Source organism: Sycon ciliatum, chromosome 13 (assembly GCF_964019385.1).
Source record: "Sycon ciliatum chromosome 13, ocSycCili1.1, whole genome shotgun sequence".
NCBI classification, from domain to species: Eukaryota; Metazoa; Porifera; class Calcarea; order Leucosolenida; family Sycettidae; genus Sycon; species Sycon ciliatum.
The window spans coordinates 4,952,715-4,976,509 of record NC_088655.1 but is presented as its reverse complement, the minus strand read 5'-3'; the positions used below and the strand labels follow the sequence as shown (position 1 = coordinate 4,976,509).

The following is a 23,795-nucleotide window of genomic DNA, read 5'->3' as shown; positions in this document are numbered from 1 at the left end:
AGCGGTATTTCAAACTGTTTCTCACTTTCGTACTTTGCTGTCATGCGCGCACGCCTGGGGTTGTGTTCTGGTGACATCCTGTCGAGAAACGGTTCTGCTTCGCCGATTTTTTCAAAGGACTCCACGCTTTTTGGAGGTTCAAAAGCCTGTCAGAACAATGGACGACAACTCGGCTACCCTATGTAGGGGATAGATCACTGACATGTATGTCTAATACCGACAGAAATATCATGACAAGAACACTAAAAACGCAAAGAAGCTTAGCGGAGGTAGTAAGTTCTTGCACTATCCCTGATGCCTTCGAGCTTATCACAGACAATAACGACCTTTTGGGGAGATAGGGAGCTGCTTTGAGTAACTTGAATTGCCATGCAAATGTTCAACAAGCTTGAAAGCAATGCCACACTGCTGCCTGGAACTAGCTCGGGAATCCCCGCAACACACTTACAATAGTTGTGAAGTGAAATACCAAGCAATGGACAGCAGCTGGCTTATGAGGAGCCATAGCTGACTTGTAATGAGCGGGAACAAGACAGTGAAGCCAATGCCGGTTAGAAAGAGCAGAGCTAAACTTCCCGATCTACCGTATGTAAGACGATTTTATTAGAGAAATGGAGTGTAAAACCTAGCATGAAAAAAAAAAGAAGTAAATTATCGTATCCGTTCCCGAAGAGAACTCACGACAGCCGCTAACACCCGATAAACCCTAGCGGCAGATGCAGCGCCTAACGGTGGGGGTGAGTGGATAAGTCTCACAACCACTGGCACAAGTGCCGAGAACGACCCTATTAGCTGCATCCATGTACCCCTTGTGCCTGGCCACAAGTTCCCAGTTGACTGTGGGTAGCAGCACGGCTGGAAAAACCGCTCCCAGGCGGGACTTGAACCAGGTACCTCTCGTATCTCAATCATGGTCTTTGACCAACCCACTGTGTCTGCCTGGTCTAGAAGCAAACAAATATGTTGACGTTGCATGGATGGCACCACAAAAAAAGAAAGTGAAAGTAAGCAGTCATGCACATACAAGAGCAATGTCATTATGGTTGGTGTTGTTGTCAACTACCCTGTCTACACTGGCCAACATGCAACACTCACTGCCCACTCGACATTGGACTAGTTACTTGGTTTTGCACAAGAAGAAATAAAACTTTAAAAAAAAAAAAAATTCACGGTTTGCCTCTGCATCTGCATCTTCGCAGCTGCATCTGCGCCTTGATCCTTGAAGGGTGGTGGCGTTCTTACGGATGCGGAAAACTCGGCCTCAATATATAAAACTAAAAGAGCTAGAGAAAAAGGATAAAGGCTTGCAAAACATTATGACACGGACACAATGGCGACGTACATCACCATGTGCACGCACAATAATACTGGAAAAAGGAAGAACGTCACGACCACAGCGCGAATTAATAATACAAAGCCTAACAATAATTGGTACGTAGTGATCAACAGTAAATGTGTTTGATATAAAGAAAGGAATAGACAGAGAGATAGAGATAGATAGATAGATAGAGAGAGAGAGAGAGATAGATAGATGAGGTGGCGTCGACAGTTACTTAGTCGATCTATTACAACTCTCCCTCCAGACGCCAATACTCCAGAAAAATATCGCATTGGTACTGAGTCACTGCCTCCGCCGTCAAATTTCAGGCCCCAGGCTCCACTATCACTAGTGTCACTCTCACTGTCACTCTCGGCAGGGCTCGGCTGAGCGCTGTGGACATCCGCAGTGTCTGGTTATACAGGAGCTGAGTCTAGCTTCATAAGGTCAATGTTGACCACTTACTCTGCATCATTGGCATTCCTGACAATGGTTGATAGTGACATCATCTTCTCCACATTCCAGGCACGTACGCAGGGTAACCTCTAGAGGGTTGTCAGCCGAATCACAACCAATAAGTGTTAAAAATCTCAGTTGAGGCGTAGCATTAACTGTAGTTAACACGCACGTAACGATCTCTCAGCGCATGTTAACTGTAGTTAACACGCACGTAACGCTCTCTCAGCGCGTGGCCGCCTGCGTTTACTGCACATAGCACTCCACATTTACCCGTAGCTACTTCACACTGCATTCCACATCTACCCGTAGCGCTGTCGTTGAGCTGTAGTGCCGCTCACACGCGATGGTCTGCCATGGCGCGATTATCGGTGACACTAGGCTCGCCGTTGCTGTGGATCCATGGAACTGCCATGGTGACTCGCTGATCATGGAAGCTGATGGATTTCGCAGCGATCTCCTCAGCCAGCTTCTCTACAGAGGTGATGTAGGTGCCTTCGTGCTTCATACCGACTGCCTCCAGATTCCAGAAATTCTGGACCAGGCTGTCTATGCTGCATTCGTCGTATAAAGCATGCACATAGTTGACGGACAACTCGTCATCACTGGGTGCACTGGGCGTTGGGCCATACACACCCATCCCAGTGGCGTCTTGCCGGCAATTGGTCCACCGCTGCTGCTTCTGTACTCCGCGAGTGATGCGTGGGCATCAATGACGTCCAGACTGATCAGGAGGTCGACCATGGTGCTGGAGATTTCGGGAAAGTCTATGAACTTCAGATGCTCATAGCTGGACTTGTGCCGGCTCCAGTCGACGACCTGCGTCTTCTTGGTCACACGGTCATATACGCATCCTTGAGCGGGTATGACACTGTTCCATCAATGGATTCCATCTGCACCTTGACCAGTTCCCGATAGCTGGAGGTCTGCTGTGCACCAATCGTGGATGTGTTCAACATGTGAACTTCACCTGCCATGTCCAACTCATGGGCTACATCCTCCCGTATGAAGTTTACAGTCGAGCCTGAGTCCAGCATGGCCGTACAGATTGCCGACTTGCCAGTTGGGCCAATAATCTTCACTGGCACTGGCTGCTGACCGCATCGAAGCGGGATTCTGCGCTGCAGCTTGTTGTGGCTGCACTGACTTGCTGTAGTGCCGAAGTGAGTGGTGCCTCTCTCCACAGTGGGAACGTTCCAGCTTCTGGCACTCACGCGCCCAGTGTCCATGCTCCAAACAACAGCTACACAGCTTGGCACGCTTGGCCAGGTCCCAGCGGCGCTTGGTTGTCAGCGCCCTGAATTCCGGACACTCTGCTGTGGCATGGCTCTTGCTTAACTTGGCACACTGCTGAGTACTGAACTCCACAGCATACACAGCAGATGACCTAGGCTTTGGCGGGACCGCAGGAGGTGTCTTGTTCAACTTCTCTGTGCCGACTGTTACCAAGATGTCATCATCTCGCGTTCTGGACCCGTTTTACCAGCCAGAACGACAATGTGGTTGCGTTGCATTTGCTGTCTGGATGTGGTTCGTAAAATTGTATAACTACACTTCTGGGTAGCTTCTCCAGCGCACTTAGGAATAGCTCCCTACCAGGGGTATCTCCAGCCAAGTCCAGGTTCATGAGTACATTTCTGAGCTTGACAGCAAATTTCCGCAGGGCTTCTGAATCACGGTCTGCGATTCTGGGATGGTTCAGGATTGCCTTCTCCTGTAGTTCCAGGTGGCGGTCTTCTCCCCCATACCACTGGTCAAGTTCTGCCCAAGCAGTAGCGTATGCGCCTGGCCCGTCAAACATCTGGGCCACAATGTCCTCAGCCGAGCTTCCTTGGAGCGCCTCCTTTAGCCTAGCCAGCTTATAATCGTCGGATACGTAGCGATCCTCATCCACCAGCCGCTTGAACGATTGACTCCACCGCACAAACTGTTGCGCGTTTCTGCTAAACTTGGGCAGCTCCAGCGTCTTCAAGTGGTGTAAAGCACTGACCCCATGCGGGCGTTGCATACTGACAAGCTAATGATGCACATGAGGCTCCACAGCAGGTTCCGGATGAGGAGACCACTCAGAAAGTCTACTCATTGGAGCAATATAGCCAACTGACGTTTCTCTGCTGCTCAGACTCCGTGGCTTCGGTGGTGGTGTCGGCCGTGTGTGTGGTGCTGGGATAGGTGGCACAGGCCGTATGTGCAGTGGTGTAAATGGTGGCACAGGGGTAACCTGTTCTGCGACTGCTGATTGTTGGCCTGATGCCACTTGGCCAGAAACCGACTCAACAGGCGAATCCAAAATCGCCTCAGCAGCAGCCGTCACACCACTCTCCTTATCAAACTTCGCCTCCCACTCGTCCAACTCATTCAGCAGTTGTTCACTCTCTTGGGATTCCAACATACTGCGCATAATTTCTAAAACCAAATTCAGCTCTGACCGTACAAATTCCAATTCACGGACATCAGGCTGCAAATATCGGCGAGACGGCAAGGAGCAAGCAATCAGTGTTCGCAAGCGGTTACTTATCCGCGTGCGGCGTCTACGAAGGTTTGTTCTGCGACGAATCAATTCTTTCCAGCGGTCCTCAAGTTCCTCAACAGGAGTTTCACCCACGCTAGTACCATAATAGCGTGGCGTAAAACTACTAGTCACAAACTCTGGTGGTGGCGGAAACGCCATTACCACCGCTGACACTACCAGTCTAAACCTGTCGGATCCAGCTCGAAGGACCAAATGTTTCACCGGTTCCCTCGCAAACGCACACTGACATTAAACACAACCATTGGAGGCATTGATCTATTTAGAAGACTGTATTACCAAACATGTTCTCAAAACACCATTGAAGAATCTAACTCAAAAAGAACAAAGAACGGAGAGCTGGGGACGCACGTACCCGGCCCTGTACCGGACACACAGCCAAGGAGGATGACATCGTAGCGTCCCCTCGCTTGATTGGCAAAGAAAACAGCAAGCAAAGAAAATCGGTCAGCGGGCGTAGTTCAAACATCTTGAACGACACGCGCAAAGCAAAACATGTGACAGAAAATAATGCATGATGTCATCTGTACTCAAGCGGACATGCAAAAAAGGTCAAATCTACACAAAAGCGAGTGGCGCAAGAAACAGCACAAATACATAATAATTCAAACAGCGAAGAACTAGAAAGGAAGATTTTTAATTATCGAAGAACAAGAATGTATCGTAGAGTCCCAGCGCAACTGCTGGAGGATGCTGGCACCCACCAGACAGATGGTGGCTGCCCCTGCCAGGGAGATAGAATGAAAACTGAAGCAGAGAAGCCACGTTACAAATAGTGAAACGCACAAGGTAAGAATAATCGAGCAGTGTCCAATTACGACATACTGAGTAATATACATGTTAAACGAAGACAAACACTAACAAATGGAGAACGTTCCAACACTAAGCCAAGTGTGAAGACGTACTGGAGAGGACCGACAATTAAAATAGAAGTGATAACAAAAGTGGATGTTAGACAACCTGGAAGACCGCGTAATTAAACCAGAACTTTGAGACTAGAGAAGCTAGAGTGAGAAGCTCCATGAAAAACAATACTGGAGGAGATGCAGCTGAAGGGACAATGAGCGTCACCAGGCCATGAGATGGGTACTGTGATGTCACGCAGAGGAGAGATGACAGGACACGGGAGGGGACAACAAAGAAAGGAGCCCAGAGTGGTACTTCATCTATCAAGAGCCATCTGTCCACGCATGCTTATTGTCGGGAGTACTGTCACGTGGTAGAGGTCCATTGCATTCGGCTGTGTTAGAAGCGTCGTACAAACTTAAGTTTTATCCTGAGCTTTGTTTCCAGAAAGAAAATGTGTTGTCTGTACAATTGTTTGATGCTATTCCTCGTCGATGTGTGAATAATGCTACATAATTTCTTCACTACGCTGTTGTTGTTATATCATATCTCCTTCTGAGAACTCAACCTGGTCACGAGAGTTATATCTCAGGACATTTTCGCTATATGTTGTAGTATTTTCATTTCAGCCATTCCCTGTATAATCCTGGAGAGAAGGGAAGAAAAACGCCTGATACATTGTTGTGTAACGCACGCACAACAATTATTCACCACTACTACTCCACACATGAACACAGCACTCACAACGGCGGACTCTGACAGTAGTGTAAATAAAAGGACTGATACTTGGAAATGAATTAGTTAGGTAAGGATATAGAAAACCAACAATTCAATCTTGGGAGAGCTAATCAACAAGGAGAAATTAAATTGGAGCTCCACGGAACCGGCAGGGGCGATGCAAGGCAACGTGGAAAAGCCCGGCTGATGTGTGCGAGTACGCACGCGGCGCGTTCAATGAGGCTTCGGCCAGCAAGCGTGGGGATGCTAACCTGTGCAGCAGGCGCGGCATGCAAATAAGGCAGAAGGCAAAAGCAATGTGCGTGCTCGCAATAATGACGCGTAACTGATAGCGCATGACGTCAACATAACTCGTGAAAATGCCTACGCAAAAATGTTTACGAAACGTAACCGTGAACTTCAATGCAGGAACGATCTCTGCGATCCGGCAGACGATGAAACAATTTGAAACTAGACAAATTGACAGTCAGTGTGAGTCAGAGAAGAAAGGTAACATGATAATAGCAAGAGAAGAAAGGAACAGAGCAGGCGCGGAGAATGCAGAGTATTGATAGAAGAACAGAACGGTAAACAAAGTCTCAAACGAAGAACACGACGTACAAATTCAAATCTATAACTCGAAGCAATAAATAGTCGTGCAGTATAGTATCAAAATAATACTTGTGGAGAAAGAGGCGAACTATTCTACTTCAACCTCATGTGAAATGTCTTCTTGACTGGATGCGTTAATTGCGCAGATGTACGCGAACTTCGCTTTGTTTTAGAAAAAATTGAGAAAAGGTTACATCAAGTTTTAAATTACCACCTAAGCGTCATTAAAATTTTTGCAGTTTGACTTTTGAAATAAAACGGGGTATATAATCGCCAGCAGTTGCACCACAGTTAAGAAATCGGACATAGACGATAGTCATCAGTATAGTCATCGGCATGACCACCTGGCTTGACAGTTGCCAAGATCGTCCCGGCTGGAGACGAGTTGCGAGTAGCACTCCGCCGCCACAGCCCGCTCCTGATCCTCTTCTCTGTGTCTGTGGTCGCCCGTTTCGTCGACCAGGAGACCTGAAACGACATGCCAAGTTCTGCGCTCGCGTTCTCACTTGAACTTTACGACATTCTCTATCATTGCATACGCAATGGGCAAGATCAAGGTCAAGGTCAAGGTGTGTGTGTGTGTGTGTGTGTGTATGTGTGTGTGAAGCCGATTGCTGAGCAGCGAGGGGCTTGCCACTGTGGAGATTGTGGGCGTTGGTTTCGCAGCAAGGGTGGTCTAGCAGTTCACCGCTGTTCCGCACCTCAGCCTCAGCCTCCCGAGCCCCGGCAAGTCTATGTGCAGGATGCCTGCTGTGCTGCGCACTGTGCTGTGTGAGCCCGATGCTTTCGGTCTGTGCAAGGCCGCGGTCGTCACTGGTGCTCGAGGACTGGCCCGCGCCCGACTGCCCAGCAGCGTAATTAGTTCAGCCATGTATGCGTGTGTTCTCGCCGGTTCCGTTTGCCCCACCATCTCCGGCGTCATCAGGCTGCGTGCTCCATCTTCCTCTCTGATGACCCTCCGGGGCCCACGTGACCCCTGTGTCAGTGGCTCTGCAGGACAGGACAGGACAAGTGTGTGTGTGTGTGTGTGTGTGTGTGTGTGTATGTGTGTGTTTGTGTGTGTGCAATCCCAGCACTACTTGCTGTGTCTAACGTCGCTGTTCGCTATCATTGCTTCTGTGTTGGGCAGGTCTGAGGTCTGGGGTATGAGGTGTGTGTATATGTTTATGCGTGTGTTTTTGGATGTGTGTGTTTGTGTGTGTGTGTGTGTGTGTGTGTGTGTGTGAGCGTTCATGCATGAGTATGTGTGTGCGTTCATGTGTGCGTGTGCATCAACATGTATATGCTCGTGGGTATATGTGGACATGGTTTTTCTTTGTTGTTGCTGCTACTTCCAGGATGGTGACACACCATTACATATTGCAGCACAAGATGGTCATGTTTCCGTAGTAGATTATCTACTTAAATCTGGACATTCGTTAGAACCAAAGAATGATGTAAGTCAGATTATCCCTGATGCTTTCTCGTTTTGTATGAGCAGAAAGAAGAATTAAGCAGTTAAATAGTTTTTGGGAGTAAACTTCCGTGCCTTCTCTTCATGTCGTGACGTTCCTTCTCCCGTACATTGTCTCCTTCCGCATCACCAAGGTGATATAGCGGCACGAGCAAATGAGAGCAAGAACAATGAATTATAATTAATTATTGTGAAAAGAAGAAGGACAAAATGTTACGAGTTATGACAAACTGTCCACCAACGTAACCAGAACTTATACAGTCAGCAAGTGCGACAAAATGGCACAAAACTGACAAGGAGTACTGAGACATTCGGCGACGTGACTCCTAGCTCCAAAAATTCTCCAAGGTGCAGAGGAAAGCACAACGAAGAAGAGCACGAGCTACGTGCCACGGCTACAAAAATGCCTAAAGTTACTGGATGATGGCGAAAATAGTAAGACTCTTGGACATACCGGCCTTACTACAACTCGACGACGCAAAACAACTGACCACCCAACTTGGGAGGCTCAAGTTTATGTAATAAACATAGAAAGGGGAAGCTAACCAAAGACAAATTGTCTCAAACCGAAACGTCAATATCCTACTGAACTCCACTATCATGTAAATGTGATGGACGAGTTATGTACAAAAACAAGTTCTTCCACACGAAATATGTTTTGCCGTATATGTCATGACGTCTCATCAGGTGTGCAAAGTTGAACTCGGATGGTGAGCCAATTAAACTTTGGTGAAAAAAGCGAAGGACAAAATGTTACAAGTTATGATTAACTGTCCACCAACGTAACCAGATCTTATACAGTCAGCGAGTGCGACAAAATGGTGGTTGATGAACAGTTAGTCATAACTCGTAACATTAATTTTTGTCCTTCTCTTTTTTCACCAAAATTTTATTAGCTCGCCATCCGAGTTCATAATTCATTGTATTTGTAATTGCTCTTGTTTGCTCTTCCTTGTATATCACCTGAGGAGAAGGTACAGAAGTTTATCGCGAAACCATTAGTTTTTAGAATGTTGTTGAAGAGCTGGAGGTTTAGCTTAGCTTCATTAGCCTGGAAAACGATAATGAGTTACTTGCGTCACCTCGAACGTGCTCGTAAGTCCAATATCTTGAAGAGATCTGGTATATGTTTCCAAGTTGGCTATTCGAGGATCGCAGCATCTCTGCTATTTTTTATTATTCCTCTGGAATCCCTCTCGAGTGCTGGACTCCAGGTGTCATTGTTTGATCTACAAGCGCTTTGTCCGCCCGCGCACAAACCACTCTGGCTCGCCCCATCCAACAGGGTGGCCATCGCCAATCGGCGAGGACCCTACCTTCGCCTCCTGTACAATATGCATTGTCCATATGCACATCGCCTTCTACAGAGAATGTTGCCACCCCACAGCCCCAATCCCAAACAGTCCACGCCACCCGTAGTACGTTTTGAAGACCCACCCACGCACACCAACTGGCAAATGAAATTCCACTCCCTTCCTGCAACAACCTGTGTCGAGCCTACCCTCGCGCAATTTTCCCGGTCTGGAACCAGCTGCTCGTCGGAGTCTTTTCTGGTCCATTTTGCACCAATAACTTACAACGTTTCAAAGTTGCAGCCAACCGCTATTTGTAGAATAATGACTAATCGTGGGCACATGATCATCTCTGAGTATCAGCATCATATCTGCCTCACCCCATGATTTTTTCAAATTCCGCTCCACGTACTCCTCCCAATAACGTGTTTCCTTCTTTTCTCTCCTTCTCCTCCTAACACTCTCTGTCTTATCTTTCCCCACCTTCTAATGTACTGTCTCTCATCGTAACATTTAGTATCATGTATCTGTACCTGTCAGTGTGATGCAAGCCAGATATGGATTGATCGAAGAACGATAGATTGACCATCACTGTGGATAAGAGTCATACTGTAGCTCAGTAGGTTAGAGCATTGCTCGCGAATAGCAAGGTCCCTGGTTCGAGTCTCGGTGGTGTGACTGATGATTTTTTCTGTCTTTCATATCTGGCTTGCAAGTGTTGAGTTTCGGAGAGAAAAGAGCAGTACGTGGCAGTACGTGGCATGTGGCCTCTGATTTTATAATACTTTGCAATTCTCCGTGAAGTCCAAATTTGAAATTGCTACCTGTCATTTCTTTCTTTTTTCTTCTTCTTTCTTTTTGGTACGTTTTATGTAAAATAAACACAACAACAACATGTCCCCATGATGTCGAGACCTCAGGTCGGTTGAGGGCAGAAAGCCTCGCCATCAATGCTCCCACTATGCATTTTTTTGTCTCTTCCCCAGAGCCGTGATCAATGTTGATAAATAAAAAAGAAAGAAAAAAACCTCCCTAGCCTAGGCATTCACAGAACGCTTGGAGCACTCTGCTTTCTTCTTTCTGCACAAGCTCCATTGTTCAACTGGCCCAGATATGCTCCTCGCCCGTCTTCCACCCTGAACTACCAACGCATCAAGCCATAGCACCCAACTGCATTCATCACACCAGTTTCAGCTCACTCCCACTCTTTCCCTCAGAGAACGGAATGATGTACTTTCGTCCTTCCCTCAGCATGTTGTGGAGGTCTGGGACCAGCTCCCGCAGTGTGTTCTGCTGAACCCGTGAACAAGGAAAGAATCGCAGATGTTCAAAGAGAAGGTCAATGCCCACCTGCACATTACTCACTGGGAGTGGGCAATGGATAGGCTACGAACTAAAGACAAAAGACGAAAATGCTCTAGCTCTGTTCCCTCTTCCATTAACTTCTAGATTCTCGCTCCACACATACTGGCATACACAGAGACATAGACAGCAATAGCGACAACACACAAAGTGGTGGGTAGTTGGCCGCATGTTATGTCTGGCCCTAAGGGCCCACACACAGCATTACTCAGGTTCGTACAGTTATTGTAATAATCAAGGAACAGAAAGACAAGGAAAAGAGAGCTCACATTCTCGGACCTAGTCCAGCACAGCAAGCATGCAAAACCAGCCACGAGCCCAGGCGCGCATGCGCGCCTTATCACATCACGTACACAGCAATCGCCCCCCAAGAATTTTTCCCGGGGTAAAATTATAACATAAGCAAAGAGGCACTCAAATTTGGCGCCGACAGATATAGCTGTTGACACTACAACGGCCAGATAATACAAAAGCAAAAAAGTTCAAAAACATTGCACACATATACTTATAACAGTTACTGCAGCTTCCAGAATAGTCCATGAGAGCTGAGCTATAGATCGAGGTAGGAATGACAGATAAAGTCAGCCAATATTGCATAGCGTTGGGGAATTAGATCAGATCGGAAAAGGAACCATGCAAATGTTTCAATGAATTAAACGAAAACAATCTTATGTGAAGACTGTTCGTCATGACCTACATGTAGAATATTCATCTGGCCCAGAAATGTCCACTTCCTACACTCAGGCCGCATCAGATCAAAGTAACAGGACAAGCAATACATACTCAAAGGCAATAGTACGGATACTTAGCAGTTCTCAATCAAGTGCTTGGGCGCGGAGACATGTCGGTCGGAGCGACGCAAGGGTGCCGGTGCAACAACACTGGGAGCCGTCTCGACTCCAACGGCGTCTGCTGCTGGGGCTAGCGTATCATCCGGCCTGACAGTGCTACTGTTGCTGCTAGCGTCCGGAAGTGGTAGAGGAGAATCTAGCACTGTCGGCGGGTCACTGGTCGGTGTAGGCAGCTGTGCGACCGCCTGGTCCGCAGAAGACGAAACGGGTACTTGGCCAAACTGCACCGCCCGCGGTCCTAGTTGGTCCCTATGGCGCTTCCAGATGACATCATCCACCTGTACTCCGAAACTGTGAGGGCTGTGGACATGCACTACAGTAGCTGGTACCCAAGTTGCTCCACGACCAAAGTTCAGGGCGAACACAGCGTCACCGGTGTTAAACTTTGGCGTAGTCAAGCTCTCCTGGTACACCTTGACCTGCCGATGACTCTCAGACTGCCGCAATGCACTGAGCCGGATTCTCGGTTGCCGGCCCATTAACAGCTCCGCCGGCGTCTTCCCACTGGTGGTCGGCGTTGTTCGATGCGCTAAGAGAAACCGGTCGAGCCTGACGTTGAGTGGTTCACCAGTATTCGACATTTCTTTCATCTTCTGCTTGAAGACGCCAACGTAGCGTTCGGCGAGGCCATTAGTTGCTGGATGACCTGGTGCCGTTGTTGTGTGTAGAATGCCATTGCCATCCAGGAACGCCTGGAATTCCGCACTCGTGAACTGACTGCCGTTATCTGTAACCAAGTGCTCAGGCAAACCAAACACAGAAAACAGATGGCGTAAAGCAGAAATCGTGGTCGCACTGGTTGCATGAGCCATGGGTATTACATCCAAGTACTTAGAGTAAGCATCTACCACCACCAAGAACATTTTTCCCAGAAATGGCCCGGCAAAATCAATGTGTATCCGTTTCCATGGACCCGTCGGCCATGACCAAACACCGGGTTTTGCCGATGGGCATTTGGCATTCTCTTGGCATTGCAAACACGCATTGACTTTAGATTCTATATCCTGGTCAATATTGGGCCACCACAAGTAGCGCCGGGCCACTTGCTTCCTTTTCACCATGCCAAAATGCTCTGCATGCAGATCTCGTAGCAAGAGCATTCGAAGTGAGTTAGGAATCACCACCCGGTTGTCCCATAACAAGATATCATTCTCCACAGACAATTCCATTCTCTTGCTAGCATATGCCTTGAGGTCTTCCTCAATTTCAGCAGGCCACCCATTAACCGTATAGCGAATTACTTTAGCCAATACAGAATCCTTTGCCGATTCTGCTCTCACCACAGCTGCTTTGATTATTGAGTCATTCTCGATAAGCAAGACCTGTACCGTGACGGTCTCCTCCTCGCTCGGTAACACAGATTGCATTGGTTGTCGCGAGAGAAAATCCGCATGGACGTTTTCTTTCCCCGCGAGATACTGCATTTCGTAATCATATGCCGCCAGTTGCAATGCCCATTTCTTGATTCGATTAGAGGCGAGAGTGGGGACATCCTCGTGATTTCCCAGTAACTTCAAGAGTGGCCGATGATCAGTGACCACTATGAACTCTCTACCGAGTAGGTACTGGCGAAATTTGGTCACTCCGAACACCACAGCCAATGCTTCTCTTTCAATTTGAGCATAGCGTGACTCTGCTGGGGTCAGCTTACGCGACATGAATGCGATCGGTCGTAATTCGCCATTCTCCTGCTTCTGCAGTAGGACTGCGCCAAGGCCCCCTCCCGAAGCATCAACTTGCAACACTGTTGGCCTTTGTAAATCATAGTGTGCCAGTAGGGCTTCTGAACACATAGCATCTTTCAATTTGCCAAAAGCTTGCTCGTGAGTGGTCTCCCAGTGCCATTTCCCACCCTTTTTCAAGAGGTCGTACAAAGGAGCTGCAATTTCTGCGAAATGAGGCACAAACTTCCGCACGAAATTTGCAGAACCGATGAAAGATTGCAATTCGGCAACATTCTGTGGTGGTTTGGCCATTTTCAGTGCCTGTATCCTGGCTGTTGAAGGGGAGACGCCCTGCCCACTGATCGTGTGACCTAAGTAAGAGAGTGCCTCAGCCATGTAACAGAATTTCTCCGGATTCAATTTGAAACCTTTCTCATCCAGTCGATGGAGTACCCGGTCCACGTTTTCCTCATGGATTTCATCATTTTCCCCGGTACACAGCACATCATCAATGTACCCGCCGCTGCCTGGTAGCGCAACCAAGGTTTCTTCCATTACCCTTTGGAAAATGGATACGGCACTGTGGAAACCAAACGGTAAGCGTTTGTACTGGTACAGGCCCTGAATTGTGTTGATGGTGGTGTATTTCCTGCTTTCCGGTGCTACCTCTAGCTGGTGGTATGCTTGGGACAAGTCGAGTTTGGTAAACTTCCCTCCCGGGCCCAACTTGTGCAACAATTCCTCGAGGGTGGGGAGTGGGTACTGTTCACATTCTGAATGCTTGTTAATAGTCCCACTGTAATCTGCGCAAATCCGTAATCCTCCTCCTGGTTTCTCTACTTGTACCGTTGGTGAGGCCCATTCGGAATGCGTCACTTTCTCAATCACCCCATCAGCCTCGAGTTTGTTCAACGCGTCGATGTACCGCTGTCGAATTGCTAGAGGTACTGGTCTTGCTCGTTTGTAGACCGGTTGTTCATCTGACACGTGCAGCTTTACTTGCACCCCTTGCACCGTACCCACAGTGGAGTTGTCAAACAGATTCGGGTATTTCTTAACGAAATCGGTAGTGGATTGCCCGCCAGTGCCCACTTTGAATATAGATTTCCATGGCAAAGTAAATCTGGACAAGACACCCCGGCCTAAGAGAGAAGGACCATCACATTCAATAACTCTGACCAGAACATTCTCCTCTACACCACCCAAAGCCATTTTCATTTCGATTTCACCCAGACATTTGATTGGATTTCCTGTGTATGTAGATAGGGTGATGCTGGACGGTACCAGCTCAGACACGGAGCCATTGCATTTCAGAAAATCATTTTTTCCTAGCAGTGTGACGGTGCTACCGGTATCAATTTCCAAGTGCACCTGGACCCCATTTAGCTCGACAGGCGTAGTGTACGGTGCTACAGCTCTGTCACTCATTGTGGCATTCACATTCAACATCGGTACAGAATCATTACAAGGAACAAGCTCACCGGGGGTTTGATGTTGTCCCGACATGCTTGACGGACCTGGCCGCTTTCTTCTTTAGGCAGGCTCGTTCGATGTGTCCCAGTTTGCCGCAAGCACGACACTTCGCAGATTTGAAGTGGCACTCATCCGGTCGATGTCCCAGCTTGTCACAGCGGAAACAGGGCTTGTCAGATTTGAACGTGGCGTTGTCGGCGAGCCCCGGCTCTCCGCGTACTGCATGAACCTGCGTTGAAAACTTCTCAGACTCGCGGAAAGCTGTCTCATGAGCCGTGGCCATGTCGACAACCTGCTGAAATGTTGTCGTCTCCTCAGCCTTCGCCAGGATTTCCTTCGTCGTGCTGGTAGAACCGATCGCAGTGATGAACTGGTCACGCAAGGCCCTGTCGAGATAAGCTTCAAACTTGCAGTCCATGGCTGCCCGTTTCAATCGAGCCGCGAACATGATCGCAGACTCGCCCTCCTTCTGCAGGGTTTTCTGAAATTGATAGGTAGCAGCAACTACACTGATCTTGGGCTTGAAATAATCACAGAGGAGCTTCAGCAACTCTTCGAACTTCTTCTGCCCTGGTTTATCTGGGAGGCACAAATTCTTCAGTGTGGAATAAACCTGACCCGATAGTTGACTAATCAGCACGGCGCACTTTTTCTTGTCTGCCGCTGTCTGTACTGTCTCGGTTGCATCGTCTGCAACTTGGCCAATGTCATTAGCCAGAAAATGAAAATTGAGTCTCTCTGCATACTCGTCAAAATCCCCAGTTTCGAAAATTTCTAATCTGGAGTTGCGTCCTGCCATCTTCGTCGCCAACTGTTATGTCTGGCCCTAAGGGCCCACACACAGCATTACTCAGGTTCGTACAGTTATTGTAATAATCAAGGAACAGAAAGACAAGGAAAAGAGAGCTCACATTCTCGGACCTAGTCCAGCACAGCAAGCATGCAAAACCAGCCACGAGCCCAGGCGCGCATGCGCGCCTTATCACATCACGTACACAGCACCGCAGCCAGATGTGACTCAGAAAAAGCAAAGCGCGGCGACAACGAGGAAGAAGGCAGAGAGATGCAAACATAACAGGAAGACTGACAGAGAGAATACATGACAAAAACGAGTAGGCTATGATGTACACAAAGTTGCTCATAGTCCAAGGAGCTAGCACCCTGATCTGGTGCCGTACGTCCCAGTTCAGTGATGAGGAACAACTCACCAAATTGAGTGTGACAGTATGTAGGGTGTCTATAGTAGTTCAGGTGTCAGGAACTGGCCAGCCAGGACTTGACCATATCGAATGATAGTGGCTGCTTCGGTGAAGAGCTGAGCAGTGCTGGCCGTACTGTAATAACAGGTAGGTGATAGTGATACGTCCACGCAGTGCACATGAACAAGGCATCTGATTCTCAAACCTGACTGAACAGCAAGTGGCGACTATAAAGATCACATAATATTATAGCAGATATATCGGTTCAGTTTGGGCTGAACAGAATCAATCCTCCCATAGCCAACCCCTGAAGTACTCTAAAGCAGGGAGTAGAGAAGAGAAAGGAGAAAGAACAAGCAGGAAAAGCACACAAAACAGCAGAGTAAGTCATCTGGATGCAAGAATCATGTACAGGGTTGTACCACAAACAGACTCAGGACAAGTGAAAACCGATAGGGACGGCATGATTAAGTTCACAGCATAACATTGTTGGAATTAATCCAGGAATATTCACACAGTGCCGCCAGGCCTCACACAGAACACACAGAGCCCATGCAAGAACCCAGTAAGTTAGGTCTGATCTGTTTTGCAAAGTGCACGTAACACATGTCCAATCTGACTAGTACAGTGGACAAAATTTGACTTCACACAGTATAGAATGAACTCCTCCAGTAAGACATTTTTACTGGGATACAGCTGACACCACACAGTATGCAAGACACTCCTCCAATAGGTCAGATAATGATACTGGAACTCAATATTTTACTCTTGGTGACCGAAACGTATAGCCGGTAAGATCATTCTACTGGGACCCGTCCAACCTGGTACATGGCGAACGCATTCATTCATCGAGACGCTCATACAGACTCAACTGACATCGCATATTGCACAATACGTCAACTACATGTAGTAAGACATTGATATTGGGAGGTGGCGGACATTACACAGTACCCAATGCAACCATAAAGACTGTTAGACTGGGACTCATCTGACATCGTATAGTACACAATCGGATGAGCGAATAAGACATACTGGAATGAACTCCTCCAGTAAGACATGTTGACTAGGACACAGCTGACCCCACACTGTATGCAAAGCACTCCTCTAATGAGACATACTGATACTGGAACTCAACATATAACTCTCGGTAAACAATACGTACGCCGGTAAGACCATTCTACTGGGACTCAACCCAACATTGTACGTGGCATAATGCACTCATTCGTTGAAACAATCGTACAGAGACTGAACTGACATTGTACATTGCACAATACGTCAACTAGTAAGACATTAATATTGGGAGGTGGCGGACACTGCCGGGCTGGACGTGCCTTACATTGATTGGTGCATGAGGCGCTCATCCAATGAGACAGTTATTTGGGCACTCATCTGGCGTCACACAGTGTAGAACGCAATCATCCCGGGCGACAGATCTACAGGGGTCGTCTGGCATTGGACAGTGCGCAATGCACTCTTCCAGTAAGACAGTTATACTGGGAATCCGCAGTCATCTCGCAGCACACAATGCACTCTTCCAGTAAGACAGTTATACTGGGAATCCTCCATCATCTCGCAGTGCACAATGCACTCTTCCAGTAAGACATTTATACTGGGAATCCTCCGTCATCTCGCAGTGCACAATGCACTCTTCCAGTAAGACAGTTATACTGGGAATCCGCAGTCATCTCGCAGCACACAATGCACTCTTCCAGTAAGACAGTTATACTGGGAATCCGCAGTCATCTCGCAGTGCACAATGCACTCTTCCAGTAAGACATTTATACTGGGAATCCACTGTCACCTCGCAGCGCACAATGCGCTCTTCCAGTCAGACATACCGGGATTCGTCGGACGTCGCACAGCTCCCAATGCACTCCTTCGGTGAGACAGTTCTATTGGAACTCATAATGATATTGCACAGCGCATAATGTGTTCGTCGATTCAGACAGTTACACCAGGAATCAACACTGACACTCAGCGCACACTGTCCTCATCAAGTAGGACAGTTCTGGGGTAGCACAACGCATGATGTGTTCATCCAGTGAGACAGATACAACAGGACATGTCCGCCCGCACAGTATGTGGAGCACACTTATTCCGAAACACAGTTATGCCACCAGCACACGGTGTGCCATACGCGCGTTCACAAAGATAGCTTTGCTTACACGAGTTTGTAGATTCATCCACAGCCGCACAAATATTGCACCGATGCTGTACAATGGATATACTAGAAGCGGAACTAGTGTAGTACCCTACCCCACAAAAGTATTGGAATTTCAAACATTGCCTGTAGAGGTGTAACAAAATTGCACAATTACTACAAGCTGGAGCATATTCGATTGTACAACTACGCTTGACCAGATACAGTTAAGAAAGTACTTTATACCACACTCTACAAATCGGGCATGGTTGGCGGCGCTACTCTCGTTACCGAATTATTTGGTGCGTGCCGGAGGAAGAGAAAGGGAGAGACAATATCCATTATATTACAGAGGATGCTTGGAGTACAGAAACAAGTAATTTCATTCACGACCGCAGCAAAGCTCGAGCAGAGCCAACTGGAGTAGACTACGGCACCAATCTGTCAAACCTATGAGAAAAAGCATACAATAAAATCAACATATCTGGATAGTCACTGGCGGCAAGCCACAAGCCACAACGCAGAGGACGATGTTACTGGGCTTGATGTTGCGGCTGCATCGAGACCATTGCTGAAGCACATTCAGCCGAGGCACTATTTCTCGAAGCCATCGCCGCCATACCTCGCGTAGGAGCTGCTGGAGGAGCCGCCAACGATGCTGTGGGTGCAACTCAGCGACTTCTTCGAGTGGCAGAGTCAGCTCACACTGTCCATCTAGGAAGTGCATCGGTGTTAGCGGTGCGGCTTCATCCACGTCAATCCGGACAGCGGTCAACGGGCGCGAGTTGAATAGGCCTACCGCACTCACCATGGCAGTTACAAGTTCCTCATCAGTGAGATTGGCCTGGGACAGAGTTGCCATCATTGCGCGCTTTTTTGCCTTGACCACACACTTAAATACGCCGCCAAAGTGCGGAGCGAGAGGTGGATTGAAGCGGCAGTGAACTCCTTGGCTGGCCATACTTGTGGCCACTTCATTAGAACCTAGCGCTTGATCGGCTTCTCTTAGCTCGCGCTCTGCACCGACAAAGTTCGTCCCTCTGCCCTTGCAGAAACGGGTGAATGCTAGCAGAAACGACTCGGTGTCCAGGCCATACGCCATCTAGAAATGACAGGCTCAGAATTGCGAACAAGAGAAGGCACAGAGGTACCTCTTGAGCTGGGTCTTGCCAAGTCCTTGTTTTGTCCGGAACGGACAGGCATAGTCAACTCCCACTCTTGAAAATGCTCGGTACCGTGGATCTGTTCGGAATAGCAGGAGCGGTGCTATCTGCTGCCAAGCCACAGTGGCCCACTTCTTCTTCCAGAGCACGCAGTGTGCACGGTGAGATCATGTGACAACCTTGCCACGGATGATCCAAAACCGCAGCATCAGGTTTGCCAAGAGGTGGTTTGGGCCCACACTGTGATCACACTTGCGATCTTTGGCGTTGACTATCAGCTGAGTAACCCGATGGTGCTGGGGCAAGATTATCGGATGCCGGGTATGCTCAGGCAAGTGGCTGGCAGTCTTCAGACGACCTCCAAAGCGTAGCACACACGGGTAGTCCTTGTGGAGCACTGGATTCAGCCTTAGCAGCGAGTCATTCGCTGCAAGGGACTTCCGTGACGTCAGCTGCCGATACGAAGCGGGATAGCTCTCTGCTTGTGGAATCGCATACCAGTGACATTCGGCTTGCTGGAGCTCCTCAGACTTCAGCTCCACAGAGTCGACTGCTGTACTTGCTGCTTCCGGATCCCCTCTCGTGCTAGCATGACGTCGACGACAATCTTACTAGTCGTTTCCATGACGAGTAGTTGTCGGGGTGGAGAAGAAACACCTCCGCTGAAACTTGCTGCACAGCGAGCGCCATCACTTGCGCTCGCTTTACCATTCCGGGCAACTCTTTTGGCACGGTTATCTGACGAGAAGGCCACTGATTGTGCTGCTGGACGAGGAACTCGGGGCCCCTGCACCATACTGAATCACTGGCTAGCTTGGCTGCTGTCAAGCCTCTGGTGCCCGTGTCGGCTGGGTTCAGCTTTCCAGGAACTTGTTTCCACTGGTCGCCAGCTAAATACTCTTGTACTTCAGCTATCCGGTTGCCCACGTCGACTTTAAACTTTCTGCAATGTGCTCTCACCCAGTGAAGCACGTTCATCGAGTCGGACCAGTAGGTGGCATCAGCCTTCGGCAGATCTAGCCCGTCATTCACTGTATGGGCCAGGCAAACACCAAGCATAGCACCCTTCAGCTCCAGCTTCGGGATCGACATCTTCTTTAATGGGACATGGACGCGCCTTGGCGAGTGGTAGCGTCACTCGCACATTGCCATCTGGGTACTCAGCACGGACGTACACATTAGCGGTGTAGGCGGCATCTGAAGCATCCGTGAGCACGTGCAGCGACAATGTAGCGACAGACGACTCGCGACCCGGACACTTGAAGCAGCGCGGCGCACGGACCCGCGCCAGATCTCCCAGCTCGCTAAACGAGGATGTCCATCTCCGCGTGTGGTCAGCATCTAGTGGATCATCCCAGCCCACGCCGAGGATGCACAGCTCCTGGAACATGACACGAGAGCGAATGGTGAAGGGAGCTAGTTGTCCGCGTGGGTCGAATATAGATGCCATCTTACTCAGCACGGCTGGCTTGGTCAGCTTCTCTGTGGCAGGCGGCTTGAACTGGAAGGCGAAGGTATCATCCTCTGCCGACCACATCACGCCTAGCGTCTTGACTGATGGTAGCACACAGTTATCATGATCATTGATGCTAGCTAGGAGCTGCGGTGAGCTGTCAGCTTCCAGTACGCCGTCCATCACCTCCGAGCTATTGCTGAGCCACTTGCGGAGGTGGAAGCTGCCCTGCTCAAGGATGTCCTGTACTGTCTGCTGTGTGCGGATGGCTTCCGGTACGGAGACAGCAGAGTGCAGCAGATCATCCACATACATGTCTCGGTCAACGATCTGCAACATGGCAGGGTCATACTTGTCGGCTGTCTCGCGGCACACCACTTGTAGCGCCTTGCATGCCAGGTACGGAGACGCCTTGATGCCGAACACCAACCCCTCGAACTCGTATACGCTTGAGTCCCACACAAAGCGATGATATCGGCGGTCTTGCTCAGCCAGCACGACTTGCAGGAACATCTCGGTAATGTCCGCCGTGAGCATCACTGGCTCCTTGCGGAACCGCAGAAGCACTTTCACTAGGTCATTCTGCAGAGCGGGTCGAGCGTACATGCACTCATTGATCGACGTGCCGTCATACTTGGCAGCAGCATCAAAGATGACACGTACCTTCGTGGTGGCCTTGTCATCTCGTACAAGGGCGAAATGCGGCAGGAGCCACTGGTCGTCACCATCTGCCTCAACCTCTGCTGCCGACACTGCGCGCACGTTGCCTTTGTCAATGTGGCTACATATGACTTTGCCGTATGCTGCCTTCAGCTCTGGACGCTTGTCCAGTGATTTCCCTAGCATGCACAGGCGATGGTCTGCCATGGCGCGATTAGCGGTGACACCAGGCTCGCCGTTGCTGTGGATCCATGGGACTGCCATGGTGACTCGCTGATCATGGAAGCTGATGGATTTCTCAAAGATCTCCTCAGCCAGCTTCTCTGCAGAGGTGATGTAGGTGCCTTCGTGCTTCATACCGACTGCCTCCAGATTCCAGAAATTCTGGACCAGGCTGTCTATGCTGCATTCGCCGTATAAAGCATGCACATAGTTGACGGACAACTCGTCATCACTGGGTGCACTGGGCGTTGGGCCCATACACACCCATCCCAGTGGCGTTTTGCGGGCAATTGGTCCACCACTGCTGCTTCTGTACTCCGCGAGTGATGCGTGGGCATCAATGACGTCTAGACCAATCAGGAGGTCGACCGTGGTGCTGGAGATTTCGGGAAAGTCTATGAACTTCAGATGCTCATAGCTGGATGTGTACCGGCTCCAGTCCGCGACCTGCGTCTTCTTGGTCACATGATCATATACGCATGCCTTGAGCGGGTATGACACTGTTCCATCAATGGATTCCATCTGCACCTTGACCAGTTCCCGATAGCTGGAGGTATGCTGCGCACCAGTCGTGGATGTGTTCAACATGTGAACTTCACCTGCCATGTCCAACTCATGGGCTACATCCTCCCGTATGAAGCTTGCAGTCGAGCTTGAGTCCAGCATGGCCGTACAGATTGCCGACTTGCCAGTTGGGCCAATAATCTTCACTGGCACGGTAGCGAAAGCGGTAGTCTGCGGCACGCTTACACTAGCATGGTGAGAACTTTCCTGCCGAGGTGCCGGAGGTGCTGACCGCATCGTAGCGGGATTCTGCGCAGCAGCTTATTGTGGCTGCACTGACTTGCTGTAGTGCAGAAGTGAGTGGTGCCTCTCGCCACAGTGAGAACGTTCCAGCTCCTGGCACTCACGCGCCCAGTGTCCATGCTCCAAACAACAGCTACACAGCTTTGCACGCTTGACCAGGTCCCAGCGGCGCTTGGTTGTCAGCGCCCTGAATTCCGGACACTCTGCTGTGGCATGGCTCTTGCTGAAGTTGGCACACTGCTGAGTACTGAACTCCACAGCATACACAGCAGATGACCTAGGTTTTGGCGGGACCGCAGGAGGTGTCTTGTTCAACTTCTCTCTGCCGACTGTCGCCAAGATGTCATCATCTCGCGTTCTGGACCCGTTTTCCCAGCCAGAACGACAATGTGGTTGCGTTGCATTTGCTGTCTGGATGTGGTTCGTAAAATCGTATAACTACACTTCTGGGTAGCTTCTCTAGCGCACTTAGAAATAGCTCCCTCCAGCCAAGTCCAGGTTCCTGAGCACATTTCTGAGTTTGACCGCAAATTTCCGCAGGGCTTCTGAATCACGGTCTGCGATTCTGGGATCGTTCAGGATTGCCTTCTCCTGTAGTGCCAGGTGGCGGTCTTCTCCCCCATACCATTGGTCAAGTTCTGCCCAAGCAGCAGCGTATGCGCCTGGCCCGTGAAACATCTGGGCCACAATGTCCTCAGCCGAGCTTCCTTGGAGCGCCTCCTTTAGCCTAGCCAGCTTATAATCGTCGGATACGTAGCGATCCTCATCCACCAGCCGCTTGAACGATTGACTCCACCGCACAAACTGTTGCGCGTTTCCGCTAAACTTGGGCAGCTCCAGCGGCTTCAAGTGGTGTAAAGCACTGACCCCATGCGGGCGTTGCATACTGACAAGCTAATCATGCACATGGGGCTTCACAGCAGGTTCCTGATGAAGAGACCACTCAGAAAGTCTACTCATTGGAGCACTATAGGCAACTAATGTTGCTCTGCTGCTCAGACTTCGTTGCTTCGGTGGTGGTGTCGGCCGTGTGTGGTGCTGGGATCGGTGGCACAGGCCGCATGTGCTGTGGTGTAAATGGTGGCACAGGGGTAACCTGTTCTGCGACTGCTGCTTGTTGGCCTGATGCCACTTGGCCACTCAACAGGCGAATCCAAAATCGCCTCAGCAGCAGCAGCCGTCACTCCAACACTCTCCTTATCAAACATCGCCTCCCACTCATCCAACTCATTCAGCAATTGTTCACTCTCTTGGGATTCCAACATACTGCGCATAATTTCTAAAACCAAAATTCAGCTCTGACCGTACAAATTCCAATTCACGGACATCAGGCTGCAAATATCGGCGCGACGACGACGAGCAAGCAATCAGTTTTCGCAAGCGGTTACTAATCCGCGTGCGGCGTCTACGAAGGTTTGTTCTGCGACGAATCAAGTCTTTCCAGCGGTCCTCAAGTTTCTCAACAGGAGTTTCACCCACGCTCGTACCATAATGGCGTGGCGTAAAACTACTAGTCACAAACTCTGGTGGTGGCGGAAACGCCATTACCATCGCTGACACTACCAGTCGAAACCTGC

At 49.4% G+C, this 23,795-nt stretch overlaps 4 protein-coding genes across 4 annotated transcripts in view; 1 reads left to right on the top strand and 3 right to left on the bottom strand.

Annotated features, from left to right (window-relative positions):
• LOC135829588 (uncharacterized) overlaps nt 1–23,795 on the top strand; it is a 142,841-nt gene that overhangs the window by 27,651 nt on the left and 91,395 nt on the right. The window lies entirely within an intron of this gene.
• LOC135829078 (uncharacterized protein K02A2.6-like) lies at nt 11,392–14,529 on the bottom strand. Its single transcript, XM_065341483.1, has one exon. It carries the CDS (start codon nt 14,527–14,529, stop codon nt 11,392–11,394), a length of 3,138 nt encoding a protein of 1,045 aa, XP_065197555.1.
• Nucleotides 18,389–19,015, bottom strand: LOC135829077 (uncharacterized). Its single transcript, XM_065341482.1, has one exon. The coding sequence runs from the start codon at nt 19,013–19,015 to the stop codon at nt 18,389–18,391; it is 627 nt and encodes a 208-aa protein (XP_065197554.1).
• Nucleotides 20,101–22,212, bottom strand: LOC135829075 (uncharacterized). The gene has a single exon (XM_065341481.1). The coding sequence runs from the start codon at nt 22,210–22,212 to the stop codon at nt 20,101–20,103; it is 2,112 nt and encodes a 703-aa protein (XP_065197553.1).

Excerpts from the sequence above, each read along its gene's own strand:
- LOC135829075 (XM_065341481.1), bottom strand. The coding sequence starts at position 22,212 with ATGCGGTCAGCACCTCCGGCACCTCGGCAGGAAAGTTCTCACCATGCT.
- LOC135829078 (XM_065341483.1), bottom strand. The coding sequence starts at position 14,529 with ATGAGTGACAGAGCTGTAGCACCGTACACTACGCCTGTCGAGCTAAAT.
- LOC135829077 (XM_065341482.1), bottom strand. The coding sequence starts at position 19,015 with ATGGCGTATGGCCTGGACACCGAGTCGTTTCTGCTAGCATTCACCCGT.